A 17,213-nucleotide genomic window follows, 5' to 3' on the forward strand; every position below is an offset into this window, starting at 1 on the left:
GAACTCAGTCTTAATGCCTAACTGAAGGTAGCCTGGAGCAGGTAGTATTTAGTTGTTTTCCCCAAAGATACAATCCTAGTGCTATTACTTTTGCCAAATAGAAGAGCTATCTGAGTTTAAATTAGTGCTTTAAAAGAAAAATTGTACAAAATGTTAGTTTGGGGTGTGGGTGAGAAATATGTGGACTGGATCGAAGTGAACATTTTGAGTCTTCCCAGCTTATTGCCCCTCAACTTCTCAATGAATTCTCTGAAGAAGTTGCTTCTCCTTTTAGTTGATGCAAATCTTCCAGTCAGTGTCAACATTCAGGGCTAAATTTTCCAGTGTCAGTGCAGAGGTCTTCGTATCATATTTGAAAACCACTTCTTTTTCTTTCCCATCTGAACAAGACAAGAGAGTTTGTTATATTATTTAAGAAGACTCCCCCCAGTTTTTCATTCAGACCATCCCTGAATGAAAATTTAACTCAATTTAACTTAATTTTAACTCCCCCCAGTTTTTCATTCAGACCATCCCTGCCACTGATGGAAAGGATTGATTAAAAAAGAAATAGTCAAATCTGCGCAGTATACACATAAGAATGCAGCAGAATTGGAAAAATTATTTTCTTCTGACCTTTCAAGTATGTCAAACTATGGAATTTTTCAAGGATTTTTCTGAAAAAAATAACCCTTGTTTCAGCATAGGTCTTCTTCCAAGCACCCTAAAAGCCCTTAAGATTGATAGGTAGAGGCAGAAATTGCATGTCCACACGATTCCCAAAGTGAAGGGACATGCCTGGAAAGCAGCCAGAAATGATAAGCCCTTCCTCTAGATGCCACTGCCTATCTATACGGGATCCCTCACAACTTCTAGAGATCCCCACACAGTCAGGAACTCTGGAGGTTTTTGAATGAGCAAGAGAATATACAAGTAATTCTGGTTTTGTCTCTAAGTCTCCTGTTCTAGACTAGGCAGGCTTACAGATTGGAGCAAATGGTCCTTCATTTGAAATGCTACCTCTGGTCATGTTCTGTGCAGGACAAAGTTATCCGAACTTGTTAATTCTGAACCACTTTTACTGATGTATCTATTGCCTTGCAAAGCAAGTGTTCTTCAGTTCTATATGTAATATTAGTGGTGAGGCGCTGCTGGCTCCTTTCACTAAGTTCTGTCCTTTATGTCCAAAGAGTAGCAAATAAAGCTCAATAAAGATGCTCCCTATACTATAACACTAGCTTTATAGAGCTATCAGTTTGCCACCTCTAGTGAATGGCAGCAGTGCAACGGTATTTCAAATAACGTTAATAAAACAGAGGTCAGTTCATTACCCTTGGGACAGGCTGTCACAAGATTGGGTTGCTGTCCAAATCCCAGAACTATCACCCGTTCAACCACACACGTTGTGTGGTATTGTCCGCTTTCATCGGTGCAGCTGAAAAAAGGAAATAATTTCATATATATTAGTTTCTGTCCATCAGTAAAAGTTCAGCATCATACTTCAGTCTCACCCTGAAAGTTCCCCATGCTGTTTTCCTTTCTTCTATTTACCTTTCTCCTGAAACAAGTAAAACTTTCTCCCATTATCAGGTAATTTTTTACTGCACAGCGGATGTCACAAAGTTAGAAGAAAAAAGTTTGAGGATATAATTTCTGGAAAAAAAGCAGGGCTTTGATAAACAGAAAGGTTATGGATTTTTGCAAAATGGTAGTTAAAACTCTCAAATATAAATGTAAAGCTAATTTTAACATTTTTCAAGTAAGATGGTTCAGTCTGAGGTACTGTTATCTTTCATTTTGTAACTAATTTATTTTTTATTAAAAAAGCTCTTAAAAAACCCTCAAATCAAAATGAAGCTGCCTTTTCCAGAGTGAACAGAATATTACACCACTCATCTCAAAATTATTTTTTTCCAACTTCTAGACTTGCCAGCATTTTAGCAACATTTTTCTTTTCCATCCTGAATTTTTAGGCTTTTCAAATTTCATATCCCAGATAAAGAGATTTGAAACACACTTTTAATGACATTGTCCAAGCTAGTCTACAGTTTTGCTCTGTGTTGTAGTTAAATTTTGAAGTTTTAGGACATCCTGCATATTTTTGAACCCTGAAAGGATTAGGACATGCCTGTAAAAATCACCATTTATGCACTGGACAGCCCCATGGGCAACATACTTCAATAGTAAAAGCATCATAGTGACATTTTTAGGATCTTTTTCCTTTCAAGCAGCTAAGGATAGTTTTGGCTTTTAGTTTGTTTCACTCAGCCTTTGCAGGTTGTGTCCCCTCATGCTTTTCTTGCATATTTTACCATACTAATATATATGCTGCATTTGCTGATGACTTTTGCAGACTACGTGTAATGGTGTCTGTTTGTGGTTCCCACGTAGAATCATAGAATCAAGTTGGAAGGTACCCATGAAGATCATTGAGTCCAACTCCCTGCTCCTTACAGGACTACCCAAAACTAAATCATATGACTAAGAGCATCATCCACATGCTCCTTGAACTCTGACAGGCTTGGTGCTGTGACTACTTCCCTGGGGAGCCTGTTCCAGTGACAGACCACCCTCCCCATGAATAAGATCTTAGAAAAATACATCCTAGAAAATACAAACACTCCAGGCACTGCCTGTTTGCAAATCTCACAGTTTATCTTCTTCTGTCTCTCTGATAGGCTTTACTCTTGCTGATGACTTTCTTTGTATTTGAGTAAATCTGTAGAATCTGTAGATTTGCCTAGACTCAAACAATATGAGATAACTCAACTTGGTTAGCGTTTAAGGAGTGCTTCTTCTTAGACTCAAACAATATGAGATAACTCCGTATTAAATGTGTTGCTGTCCTTAGACTGGTGCAGAACATTGTTTACCTCTGCAGTTTTAGAACAGATTCTGCATGCTCTGGGACTTCACTAAGCAATAGACAAGATGATTAATACTTGTGCATGTGTAAGAAGGCCTCATGAACTAGAAAAGGTATTTCCACTGACAGTGTGTTGGTGGCTCTTGTCCATAATTGCTCTTACCTGGAAGACAGAATGTTCTTGCGGAAAGTGAATTTCCGATACAGGAATTGCTTCTTGTGGAGATATTGAAATGAATGTCCATCATCTAGGTAGAGCTCACCTGTTGCACAGGCCTGTGAAACACAGCAGATGACAGAGTACAAATTAACAGCAGCTTCTAGTGCCGGGCAAAGAAACTAAAAATGTCTCACTATATGTTATACTTCATAGTGAAGAGTGTGTGTTTATTTTTCTTTAGCAACTTGTATCCTTAGAAGGCTCAGGGAGTCCAACTCCGAGAGTGCTCCGAAGACTTGGACATCCTGGTTTTGTAAATTGATGTGGGTGCCAGGTGTCACCTTGTGTATTAGAAAATCTGACAGTTGTGGGAAGTTCCCTCTCTGTGTCCAAGAGGAAGTTTGTGGCCTGCTTATTCACTGCTGCTTCCTCCAACGAACGAGAAAAGGGCTGAGAACGGTTAGAAAAGTGTTCTGCCTCTGCTGTACACAGATAGTCTCACTTTCGGGGAAGAGGTGGAGGGAGGTGGGAGCCTTCCCAACTAGAAAGAGGAGAGCCATTGGGCATACAGATGCAGGTACCATTGTGCTGACTGAACAGGCAGCAAGGACCTAACAAGGTCAGGTGGAATAAAAAGCAGTTTTGAAAAGAGAATGTCATCTCAGAGCACCTCTGTGTCCAGGGCCACGCGGAGTTCGTAAGAAATATCTATCATCCATTCAGTGGATTTTCTAGCTCTGGTCTTCAGAGGTATGACAGTGCCACCCCGCTGGAATACAGGAATCTGCGAAAAACAAAGCCAGGGTAGAAAGGTTCAAATACTCTGATCGTGTAATTTTAACTTGGAACAGAGATAACTGAAGCTTGCTCTTATCAAAGCTCAGAAATGAACTCTTACCACAAGTACATAAAGAAAACAATTCAACTAACAATGGGAACAGTAGCAATTTTGCTATATGTGAACAAGCAAAATATCTCTGCTTGGAGAATTTGTCCTTACATTGTCTCACTTTTCTTTACCACCAGGACACATTAGTGTTCCATCTAACAGCAAAGAAGATGAGACTTTTCTCCTCTACAAAAGCTATTTTAGATTGCATTCCAACAAGGAAATTGAAATGACACTTTTCTGATTTTGAATGTTGACAAAACAAAAGCCTATTTGGGTTTTTTCTGCTCAATGGAAATAGTATCTTAAACCAAATCCATACATTCTCCAATGTTACTGGGATCTTCAGAGTGCCTGGATCTTCCATTCGTTTAAATTTTCTGAAATCATACCAAATCTAGAAAAAATGAAGAAAGAATGAACATGACATAAGGCAAGATCTGTTTGCTCTGCAGATGCTTAACCTTACTGTCGCTATTCCTAACAACCGATTTGATGCGCAAGAAATAGCATTTACTTTTTAAATCAAGTGACCTTCTGGATGGAAAGAATAAATTCTCATTCTTGAAGCACAAAAATAAGTTGATCTTTTCTACAGTTAGCATAACATCTTGTTATGTCTTACAGCATCTGGAAGTGCAAAACAATGAAATATCTTTTTTTTTTTTTTAATCTAGAAATGCTGAGCTCCAGAATTAAGCATATTTATATTGAAGTGAAAATTAACAACAAAGTTGCTAGTAACAGGTCACAAAACAGAGCTACATCTGAAACTTCCCATGCACCACACTTGCCAGCAGGTTTAACTGCTTTAAGTGTGCCAGGCAGTCAATTCCCACAGGGATCTTCATAAAAATATATTTCTTAACTTGTTTGGAGAGCCTAGTCTGTTTTTCTCCTTGTACTGAAAAGAATTCAGTGTCCTCAGATGCCTTAGTAGAGTCACAAGGCTCTGCATGGTCTCACTCACTCCCCTTTGCTGCTGTCTTTTTTTTTAGCTTCTCTAGAGTCTCAGGCTTTTCCTTAGGAACTGTTTTCCCCAAATTCCTTCCCTTCCTACACCTGCCAGATGCTGCAGCTCTTTGTAGGAGTGGCTCACAGTGCCATCCTCTGGATAAATAACTTTACTTCAGAGAGGAACTGATCTCTGTACATGTCAAAGTCTTCGCTACACACATCCCAGGCTACTAAAGGCTTGTATTTCCTGGTTAGAATTTGCCCTCCCCACAGCTTCCCTCTGATTTCCTTACGACCTTTCCTCAAAGATCTCTTTTCTTCCACAAAGAAATACATGAAAAAAGGGAATTGACAATTTAGTGAAGCTGTTTTTTGGTGTTCCATGAGAAGCAGCAAACCTTGAGGGTAGATTTAAATTACAGGAGACCTGAGACTTGTGCAGCAGCTCTTGGAAAAGCAAGAAAGTAGATTTACTGTGAGCCAAGCATGTGAGGTATCAAGATGGAAGGAAGGTTCAGAGCAGCACAGAATGGCTGGTCAGCACTTGGCACAGCAGCAGTGCTCAGCAGTTATGAGATGGGAAGCTGAAAGGGTGCTGTATAGAATACTTTCTTGGGCTGAAGAGCTTCATATTCATCCTCACCTCCTCTGACCCTGGAAGCAGAACACTCACTGCCTTGGCCTCTTGTTCTGTGACTGGATGTACCAACAAAGCATTTCCTGGAAAAAAACATAAACATGGCTGTGGTCCTCCAGGCTGCATCTCATCAGGGGCTGTGTGCTCTGAGGTTGTCAGACCATTTTAGGGGATTGTTTGGACATGCCACCTGCTTAGGTTCAATTTCTACTGGACAAAACAGGCATGTGTAGGGAGCTGAGGACTGCTTGGGTCTTGTTCTGTTATGGCACTGGGATGCAGCTGGGCTGCACCGTATATCCACCAGCTTGGAGGCACTTCGGTTGAACAACAAAATATGCTTTTTTAACCAAAAGAGAGGAAGACAGGAATGTCCTTGTAAAAAAACAAAACAAAGCAAAACCCCAAAAAACCCCAAAAAACCCAACAAAAAAAAACCTGCTTAAGCTTATTGCACTGGGGATGGTTCTTCTTTACTCCTAAAAAAATACGTTAATGTATATAGTGATAAACTTCTTCCCTCCTTGGCCACTGGTGTGGCAAGCTGAACTCTGAGTGTCCTCTGAAACGCTCTGCTTCACCACACTTCACTTTTGTGCTGTGTCCTGCCCACCCTGGTCAGACTTTTGCATGAGAAGTGAATGTTCCTTCATTCGAAAGCCATTAGTAGAGACTCTCGAGCTCAGAAGTAACAAAAAAAAGAAGAAATGCAACATTCCCCTCCCGTTCTCTCTTCCCATATAGGCTGAATGTGCTTTACACAAACACACTCATCTCTTAAGCTTAATATCTGAGAAAACTGACCTTAGCAGCCAGCAATATCAGAGTAAAAACCAGTGAGTTTTGGATGATAGTTGTTTGCTGCTGTCACTTCTGAAGCAGACTGTGGTCTTAGCTGCTGCAGTGAACTTCCACGTTTCAGGTCAAAACAGACCATATTTTTTTCAAAGTGACTAATGAGACTGAACTCAGTTTTTTGCATCTCATATGACCCCTATTTTCAAAGTGCTGTTAAAACCAGGCCCCTTATAGAGATTTCGAGTTCTATATTGAGTTACAATACAATTTTTAAAAGCTTTGGGCAGAGTTTGCATGTTTTCTTTTTGTCATGTCACGCTATTGCCTCAAAAATATTTCACTCAAATTCCAGAGAATGAGAAAATGCCTGCTTACCCAGCATGTACTCATTTTCCACACCAAAAGTTTCTATTTTCCCTGGAAACTCTACCCAGAGAGGCCTGTGGAAAGAAAGACCGTGAGATTCAGTTGGTTTCTTGTCTCCTATGAGCCTGTTCAAGGCTTTCTGGCATTTTCAGGCTCCATTTTCTCCCTCTCTTTACAAGGTACAGCTATCAAGAACTGAAAATAGGGCAAAGCCTTCTTCTGTGGCTTAAAGTACTCCTTTTGCATCCCTGATGAGAGTTCCCAGTACTAGGTGGGTTAAGATACTCCAATATACCTACGGTTTGTCCTCCTGCAGCCTCACATTCTTCCTTCCTGCCTTCTTCCTTACAAACTCACACTAGATACCCCTTCCTTCTAGCAAAGGAGAGGCGGATGAGCCTTTCTGACACAGGCTACCAGCAATGCTGACGCTTGACGAGCCAGTCCCTGCAGCACAGTCCTTCCTGTGCTCAGCAGCTCCCTGCTGCTTTTACATTATGTCCCCTCCTGGTCACAACTGAAAAACCTGCGCCAGAAGTTCAATTTCGGTCTTTCTCAAAAAAGGGTGGTGCAATAACCATCTGGTTACAGAACAGGAGTTGTATATTTGAGAGATTCCGACAATAATAGCTCAGCCAGAGACACAGTCTGGGTTTCCTTACACCAAAAGCCTGCCTCACCTGCTCACTCGTAGGCATCCAACTTGTTCGCTGCAACCCTGCTGTTAGTGTGCTTGCTAATGAGACACCTTTTCCACTCTGCTTCTCTCAGTGAGAAAAATACCATGCTTCCTCTCTAATTCTGTACCTACTGCAGCAAATTCAACATAATCAAAGTTTTATATAGTACTATAGGCAGTGCACATGTCAATGTAAGCTTCATTTCAAGGAAGACAGAAGCCCTCTGTCTATGTCAGTGCATACAGGAGGGGCATCTCTGCCTATACATGTGCAGAGAGATGCTCACACTATGTCTGTAATGCGGTGCAAAAGGGCAGTTTTAGGGCAACCTCACAGAGGCAGCAATGCCAGGGAGATTAATGGCATTCATCTCTTGCTGAAAGGGTTGTTGCATACACTTCCACTGAGACACTTTCTTGGTGCTTAGAGAGCAACAGAGCAAAAGTTTATTTTCTAATTTCATTTCTCTTCTAGATTATTAGATTCTGTTCTAAAAGAAAAAATTATAAGGAATACCACAGAGATAAATGATCAAATTAGCAATACGAAATAAGCTTTTATAACAGTAACAATTCAGTAGTAACAAATATTTTCATGAGGGGCAAAATGTTTTTAGGTCAGCAAGTTCAGAGTCCATTAAGCACTGTTTTAAGTGTGGGTTGGAATACTACATGCTCTTTATCTTGAGGAGAATTTTGGAGTTCACAGTACTTTAAAAACATGTTTAAAGACTATGCAGTGTTTATTGAATTAGCGTGTTCCAGGCATCATTTGAAAAAAAACCTAAAACATAATTTTCTTATGGGAACTCTTCATGCAGAATGCATGAAAATAGAATTTAGTAATTTCTATGTGTTTTTTTTCTTTTTAGTATTTAAATAAGTAATCAAAAAAAGTAAGAGATGGTAATTTAACTTCCCTCCTCCAAGTAACTTCCTGAAGATAACCACTAAACCTCCTGATGTATGCTCTTACCTCATAACCGGTTCAGCCGCTGTGTGTGCCCGATAGAACAGAGTGTATAAGTATGGCAGGAGGACGTAGCGCTCTCTAATGGCTTCCCTGATGATCTGGGTGTTCTTCTCCCCAAAGAGCCACGGTTCTCGCCGTTTGCTCTCCATGTTAGAATGACCTCTGAAGAAGGGCTGGTAGGCTCCAGCCTGATACCAGCGAACAAGTAATTCTGGTTCTGGATCTCCAATAAACCCTCCCACATCAGCTAGATATTGCGCAGACAAATAAAAATACACATTTTTGGAAATTATTCTGAAAAATGTGAAGTTCTCCTCTAATAAACATTCCATGTGTATAAATCCATGCATTTCACAGTGTGCTTGCAGTTCTGCTGTCGGGCAGCTGCTTGTCCAAATAAGAGTGGAAAACTGTTGTAACACCTTATCCTTTAATAAAAATCTCAAGAGAGCTTTTGGAGGCTGAGTGCCTTCCCCAGTGACAGAGGACTGTCACAGTGATGCTATGGAACGCCACCTGAAGATCGCTGCTCCAGATAGGATGCAAACGCTACATAAGAGTTAGTGGAGAAATGATGGTGAGAGCCAGGTTATTAGCTTTTGAAACCAGACTACTCTGTGAAACTGCCTGGAAATGCACTGGACTGTTGAGCTTTCCACCATCTGTGTTGAAGTCTATCTTGGGATACAAGCTTGGTGGCACCAGTGATTTATGCACAGCTAAACACCTTACCTCCACAGAATGAAATCCCTGCCATGCTGATGGTGAGAAGCATTGGAATGGATATTCTCAAGTAACCCCACTCTGCCGTGTTGTCTCCAGTCCACACTGCCCCTGGAAATACCCAGTTTCAGCATTACACAGGAAAGGTGGGCGTATGCTTCAGCTTATGCTTGCAGTTAAGGAAAGAAGACACGAATGGTCGTGAACTAGTGGTGAACTGCTGTTCATTACAAGTTTGTTTTTTTTCTTTATACGTGCATGCTCCTGAAATATGCAATAGAAGCAGGTAGTGGTTTGTCACAGGGCACGGTTTGTTATTCTCCCTTTACATTGTACACACTTGCCAGCCTCTCCTGATTTTTTTTTTTAATCACTTGCACTCTCCTGAGCTCCCCATGTCAGTATTTCTAAGGTAAGTTTCTGTCCTCTCTAGACTTAACTACTACACACCAAGCTTAATAGAACAAAGCAGCATGGAAGGCATCCAGCTCGTCCTTACTTACCATACCTCTGTGATCCAGCGAAGAAAGATCGTGTGAGGACAAACGGTCTCTCTTTTCCTGAAGAACGTCTGATGAGTCCTTCTGCAGTTGCCATTTGCTGAAAATCATGCATATAAAAATCAGGAAGATAAACTCTGTAACTAGGATATCTGCTACACTGCCTCTTTAGCCCTTCCAAAGTAGGAAAATTAATAAATCTGTATCCACAAATTATACTTATTATTAAAGCAGGACTTTCTTACTGGAAAGATAGTGTACCTGGTAGAATCCATAGAGGTTGTGTACTTCCCGATGCTCCCAGTTGTTGTAGTGCACAGCATCTTTCTGCATTGTTAGTTCTGCCCCTTTGAAGACTGAAGGCTCATTCATGTCATTCCATACAAAGAGGATGTTAGTGGATCCCTATGACACAGGGTTGCAATAAGGACATAACAGAGCCATAGCTGTGACTTGGACCTGTCGGAGTGAGCCCAGGGGAGGGCCAGGAAGACAATCAGAGGGCTGGAACACCTCCCATATGAGAACAGGCTGAGAGAGTTGGGGTTGTTCAGCCTGGAGAAGAGAAGGCTCCAGGGAGACCGTATAGCAGCCTTCCAGTACTTAAAGGGGGCCTACAAGAAAGCCAGAGGGGGTCTTTTTACAAGGGCATGTAGTGATAGGACAAGGGGTAATGGCTTTAAACTACAAGAGGGTATATTTAGATCAGATGTAAGGAAGAAATTTTTTCCTGTGAGGGTGGTGAGGCAGCAGCCCCGGCTGCCCAGAGAAGCTGTGGATGCCCCATCCCTGGAAGGGTTCAAGGCCAGGCTGGATGAGGCTTTGAGCAACCTGGGCTAGTGGGAGGTGTCCCTGCCCATGGCAGGGGGGTTGGACCTAGATGAACTTTAAGCTCCCTTCCAACCCAAACCATTCTATGATCCTATGAAGTGACCATGAGCTATGAGAGAGCACTCCCACATCACTCCTTCTATGTTATCATGGTAGTAGCAGCTGGAATCGCAGTAGCTGTGTTAGATTATGGGTTGCTAAAATACCTTCAGTTTGTCCATCCTACTGCTGCAACTAAGTGAGCAAGTTCACTGGTGGCATATGGGTTCCAACTTTCTTAGCATAGACAAGTCCATAGAGAAAATTCTTCTGGGGTACTTCAGCTTATCAAGGTATTTTCCTCTACATTATGACAATACGGTTACAAAAGCCACCAATTTGCTTAGCCAGTAGTTTATCTTCTCTCTTTTCCCCATTTTCAGGCTTTCTGGGATATGTAGATCAGAGCAAATAAATACACACCTTGTATGTTTTGAAGGCAAATTGATCTGCGTACCATTTTCGCACTTCAGGATTGGTAAAATCCAAGTAACAAGAGGAACCTGTGGATGTGGGAGATCCCAGTTATTACCTGATTTTCAGAGCATGCATGCATTGTCTTCGCAGCTGTGCACAGTGGCCTAAAGCTAGGACGTTCTCCACCATGGGCTGAGACAAAAGCTCAAGAGTAAATTCCAGGCTGACTTGGAACTCAGTACACCCCTTGCCATGTTCTGCAGACCAACACGTGTAGATTCTGGACGTCTGAAGCTCAGCACCATTTAAGGATGACTCTAGCAGTCTGAATATGTCCAGATGTGAACAGGAAGCCAGGGAGAGACAGCATCCCTGGAATTTTAAGGTCAAACAGGAAAGTGTCACTGAGAAGCTACATCCTCTATGCTACTAAAAGTTGTAATTCGTCCTTGATTTTTCTGATATTAATTCCTTTGCCAGGATTGTGGGCTTTCTGTCTGAAAAGAAGGGGGAGAACTGCCTTTGCCTCCCCACAATGAGATCTCTTAATTAAAAATAACATGTGAAATCACTGTATTATGATTGAATCAAAGTCTTTAGAATTGGGGTTCACTTAATTTCATCCAGCCTACATCAGCTGTGCTCACTGCAACAGACCAGACTGCATTTCTGTTACCCAAGATAAGCTGGGAATGGCATGTCTGTTCTGATCAATAAATCCAACTTTTTTAGCTCCAGGCACTGGGACTATCTGCGGAGCCAACAGACATAACCGAGGAGGTTGTACAGCTGAAGCAATTAGAACATGACTGTACCAAAGAAATCACAAAGTATTTAAAATTATGAATATTTACCAAAAAAATGCAAGGAACATAAGAATTTCATTCCACTTCCATGGTTCTCAATTAAACTATTCTGCAAAATTTTTAAAATAAACAGCTTGGAATGTAGAGACAGAGTGGGTTTTTTTTACCTGGCCAACAGATGCCCTCAAAATCTTGCCCATTTCTGTCTTTCACAAAATATCCCTTGTCCTTTGCCTGTGAATACAGGGTATACGTGGGGTCAGCCTTAATGTGGGGATCTACAATGACGACAAGCTGCCAGGGTAAGAAAATAAAATGCACCATTAGCATCAACTGTACTGGATAAGACAGTAAGAGTTCACTCTTGATAAAAGGCAGATAACGAGTTCACTTCAGGTAAAGAAAGCAGCTGTGTCACTAATTTTAGAAAGCAGTTACCAATGCTTGTGTATGCTGTGCTAGACTTATTTATAATTGCTGAATTTACAAGGAGTGCATGAATTCATGCTTACCCCTCTGAAATATGGGCCAAAAAACCAGTTTCAGATAAAAGCAAGTACCCAAACCCCTAAAAACAGTGTTCAATTCACTGCTGTATTCTGTGAATGGGAAAATACCTGATTTCCATGTTCATGTCCCTGCTTAAAATAATTTGTCTTAAGACATTTACATCTATCTTAGTTTACATAGCAAACAACAGAAATAGAAATTTCTAATTTTTAAAAATATCCACGTATTGTGTTTTGCGGTTCCTTTCTGCTGCCATTAACTGCCTTGCTGTAAAGCTGAGAAAGTACTACAGCTCCAACTAAGAGATTATAAAATTGGAATGCTATTTCAACAGTCCCCCGTTCATTTACTTTTGGCAAAGATCAAGCATTAAGCAATTGTGCAACTTTTAGATATTAACTGTGTACATTTTAATACATCTATAATTTCAGGGAAAATATTTTAGCTGTAAAAGCAGAAATAAAGACTGACTAAGCTAACAGACTGCACATCATACCAGGACTTCACCAGAAGGAAAAAAAAATTAGTTTATGGTAAGTAATCATATCAACATAAAGGACAAATCCCAGTTAGTATAAGCAGAAAATAAAAAGTCGTATCAATGTATAAGAAAAGCTGAAGCAAGGATAGCCAACTACCAGTGGTGAAAGCTCATGTTAAGTAGAAAGATTTTCTACTGTGCCCATCAAGGACAGCACTGGGCTGCTTCTGTAAGACAGAGCTTCACATGGGCCAAACATAGCCTGGTGGTCAGCGTACAGAACAAATTATGAAATAATAAAACAGCACGAGGAGCTGAATTAATAGCTTGCACACTGGAAGCAGACCCCAATGCAGTCTAATTTGCTGTTGTAGTTAAACTGTTTCCAGTATCGGAAGTACCTTGGTTAAAGCTAGATTGGGTAGCTTCACACTACAGAGAAATATTTTGTTTCTTCCTGCTATATTATTTACCTTCCGTTTTTTCTTCCTGAGATGTTCTTGCATCTTTCTGGGGTTCTGGAATTTCTTTTTGTCCCAAGTAAAATACCTCTTGTCATCTGTGTGCTCTATGTCCAGCCATATCACATCATAAGGAATGTCATGTTCATCAAAGCCAGCATCTACTGCCTTGACATCTTGCTCATCCTCGTAATTCCACCGGCACTGATGGTAGCCCAGAGAAAAAAGCGGGGGCATGGCTTGAGTGCCTAGAAAGAATACATGAAGAAGATAACACTGTTAATGCCATTCAGGATTCTCTCTAGAGACTCTAGAAAAGTTAACATGAGTAATATGTAACTGTCTGGAGCTAGAAAATGCTGGCCTAAGTTGAATCTAGAGCATGTACTTCATACCCAACTGACTAAACTCTTGAAATAACAAATGTTACAACAGGCTCAACAACCAGGAAGAGCAGTGTGCTGTAATGTTAATACAAGAGTGAGAGGGAGCTTGCTGTTCCATGATGCTGAAGTTTTATTCCAGTAACCAATATAATTTTATTCTTATTTTTTTTCTCATGTAAAAATACTCTAAATGAGCTTAACTGTCATTAATGCAAACAATTAAATAGACTTTAATCAGTAGAATGCAATTCCTGTGACTGCGTGAACCTGAGTAGCGTAAACAGGCCCACAGGTGCTGCAGTACAAGGAGAACCATGGAATTGCAATTGTCAGGAATTTTTAAAATTAGAAAACACGTATGTATGTATGCATATAGCAAAACGGGCTGGGAAACTTCCCCAAGTGTGCAGTTCTGCTTGGCGAGATCCTCTTGTGATCTGCCTGCTTTCCTATTCCTGTTCAGCCAAACCACATTCTCTCTGTAACATCTGTGCAGCACACAATCATTGTCAATGCACTGAAGAATTACCAGGGATGTTTCTGTGCTTTTAATTCTTTTTCGTACATAAAGAATTTTGCTTTCATAAAATGTTAGTCCTCTTGCCTCCATGTTTTCTGTGCTCTTCCTGAGCCTCTTGCTTCTTTCCTTTCCCGTACCTGCATGCCATCTCTGCTCCCTTCCCTAATGGACACACTGGGCAGGTACTCATCTTTTTCTACTCTCCAGGATACATTACTCCATAAACTTCAGTCTTTTCTTATTACAAGGTGTCTGTTCTTGATGGTGACTGGCAGTTCTATACCCCGGTGTCTCTTCTCTTCATCTAAGGGGCAGTTGCAGATAGCACTAATGCTGGCTTCTCAATTAGGACCAAGGCAGACCAGCTGCAGGTGCTAGGGAAAACAAGGATGGTGGCTTGTCTTCACAAAGCACCACCTTTTGCTCTACAAACTACAGTTTGGAACAACTGCCCTCCTGCACACAATGGGCTGGGTAAATATTAACCCACGCTTGGGTACAGCATGTTCCTCTGAGAATCTGCCAGGTGAATGTGCCACGCGGACTCCAACTATGCGAGTTAGTACCTGTCAGTTGTGCAAACTGCTTGAAGACATCAAATGCAGTGGGTCCCATCAGCAAAAAAACATCAATGATCCCACTTTCTGACATCCACCGCACATCAGTTAGAGGCACTGCTCTCTGCTTAGCAGTCTCTGCAGCAGATCCAGATGCCACGTGCTTTGAAGGAAACCAAGGTACAACTGAATAGCTATCTCTATGAAACTTTTGTTCAGTGAAGGAGCAAAGACGGAAACCTGCAAAATTCACTAAAACATACCTGGCAGGTCTTAGGAATACACAGTGAACATTTCTTATATATCCTTCACAAATCCTTTACCTTGCATACTGCTTATACAAAATACAGAGTAATAGTTAATGACAAAAAATGGGTAATGAAGGGCAAAGTAATTAAAGCTTTTCTGTAATTAAAGACTATGCATTTTCTGCAGGATCTTTGAGTAATACCTGTAACTATATCACGAGTAATAAAACTAATAATTTTAACCATGTAATGAAGTGCTGGAATAAAGCACTTTTTTTTTTTCACTGTTTCAGTTTTAACAGCAATAATATATTTGTGTTTCAAGAACTGAGTTCATTGCCTGAACATTTTATGTTTCTTGAAGGTCTGTTACATTCCACAGAAGAATGAGCCTGCTAAGCAGAAATGAGTGGCAACTCCAGGAATTTAAAAACTCAGAAAAATTCCTCAAATCCAAGAGATTGTAAATATTTTCTTTCTTCTGCCTGCTATATCCACCTGAGTAGATTTTTTTCTGCTCCAACATTACATATTTCCTCTCTGCCTTCTCCCTAGACCTGTTAAAATACAAGTTCTATAACTTAACTCTTGAACGGAGTCATCTCCTTGTTCTTTTCAGTGGTTTAATACAACAAATTTAGCAGTAGGGAGGGCAGGTGGAAGAGACTGACAATTCTTCATTAGGGAGCAAAAGATAAATCTACAACAATGTTGCCATGTTCCTGTTGGCCCTGCCCTGGAATGTTTTATTTCACTATTAAATTCCGAGGAAAGTGAGCAACTCTCACCTCAGCTACTGCCTTTGTACTAATATCCACCAGCGTTTCTGAAGAGTTCAGCCAGAAGATCCCTGAAGTTCTGTTAGGCTTGTGTGCTAAGAGGAGGGGCACTGACCCATAAATGCCTATTTTGTCATGTATCTTGTGACCGAAGATATCCAAATTATAAAGCCGGTAAGCATCACCATCACTAGGACAAACAAACAGATGTCTTTGTTATATGTAAGCATCCTGCACTAGGGCAATTTTAGCTCTGTTGCCATTCCACTAAACTCAGTGAACACTCTGTATTATGGTCTTTTATTTGGCATCCAGAGCTGAAATGTGGACAGCCTAGATTACTGCTTCTTTGCTCTGGTCCTAGCTATCTGAATCAAACAACATTTTTGCTGCCAGTGAGACTATTGCTCATTTGCTGTAAGTCCTAGAATAAGAATTCTGATTCCAGAATCAGAATACAATCCTCTCATGGAGTTCCTCTTTTAAGTATTCTACTTAAATATGATGAATCCTGCAATTCTGAAAAAAACTGCATGGAAAATTGAGAGAGAACAGAAGGTGTCATTCGTGAAATTTCAGAGTGGAAAGGGAAAGAAGAACAACTTAATCCACATGGACAGAGGCTATGATTCAGCTTGCTGTATCATTCAACTAAAATGTATGGTATAAATACACATATCTCAAGATGCTGTCTGCATTAAATTATTAAGACAATGTTATAGCTCTCCTCTACAGAAATGATACTGCTTTCACTAGCACTCTGCCACTTTTACCTGGTGTTTTTGAGAAGAAGTGCTTCTGTGTGTTGTGGTATTCCATAAACATGGTCAAATCCATGTAAAGAGAAGTCCATGCCTACAGAACTAGGACCTGTGGAAAAGCATTAAAAGAGAAAACCACAGAGTTCCATTCTCAGGCTTAGCTGAAAGCAAAAGAGCAGAGCAACCTAACTGAAAAAAAATAGTAAAAAGCAGGCTTTAATAATTAGCTCTTTCATGCTTGCTCTCAACTTCACTCTCATTACTACTTATGTACTACAGAGGTACTGTTTTAAACAGATTTTACTGTATTTATTCTGATTTTAATCTGCTTAAGAAGATAAAACGAATCACTTCAACAGAAAAACAATACATGTAATAGTGAGTTGCTTCTTTATTGTGTAGTGAAACTACTTTAAATTCTCTCCTGTTTCTACCCCAGTACCTACAAGCCAAGCTTTGCAGCACAGTGGTACAGCAGAGCGGACTGCAGAGTGAGAGGTGCCCGTTTCCTACTGCCCTTCTCTTCAGCCTCAACCAGGGGAGTAGCAGGCACAAGAGCCTCTGCCAGTGATATCATCTTGTCACATTACTGAATCCAGAGCACTTCTGGCAGGTGACCAGAGATCCTGTAGACTGACAAGCAGTGGCTTCAGGATCAGAACCTGACAATACAGGCATTATTCCTCCAACAGAGAGAAACAGAAAAAACATGATGCTGGCCTAGTACATCAGATAGAGTATGAACAACAAGGGCAACAGCTTCCTGCCCCTCTGTGTCTTGACTGTGAGGTGAAGAACCCCCTGTTACCAAAAAGAAGCTCTTTTAGACTTCCCTCTCCCTACTGCAGTTGCTCGGTAGTGCTAATTTATTTTAAATAATAATATTATAA

General features: G+C 40.7%; 1 protein-coding gene across 1 annotated transcript; it reads right to left on the bottom strand.

Annotated features, from left to right (window-relative positions):
- Positions 1 to 270: 270 nt before the first annotated feature.
- On the bottom strand, positions 271 to 16,433 carry GANC (glucosidase, alpha; neutral C; the record flags this gene model as incomplete). The annotated part of the gene is made up of 17 exons (XM_010087944.1): positions 271 to 380; positions 1,311 to 1,414; positions 3,009 to 3,121; positions 3,676 to 3,789; positions 4,217 to 4,291; positions 5,495 to 5,571; positions 6,662 to 6,726; positions 8,308 to 8,551; positions 9,037 to 9,138; positions 9,531 to 9,627; positions 9,789 to 9,932; positions 10,821 to 10,900; positions 11,788 to 11,914; positions 13,085 to 13,320; positions 14,545 to 14,698; positions 15,572 to 15,752; positions 16,336 to 16,433. Coding segments are annotated over 17 exons (2,121 nt in total), but the record flags the coding sequence as incomplete, so codon positions are not given.
- Between the last annotated feature and the right edge of the window lie 780 nt (positions 16,434 to 17,213).

Source organism: Pterocles gutturalis, unplaced genomic scaffold (assembly GCF_000699245.1).
Source record: "Pterocles gutturalis isolate BGI_N339 unplaced genomic scaffold, ASM69924v1 scaffold41541, whole genome shotgun sequence".
NCBI lineage: Eukaryota > Metazoa > Chordata > Aves > Pterocliformes > Pteroclidae > Pterocles > Pterocles gutturalis.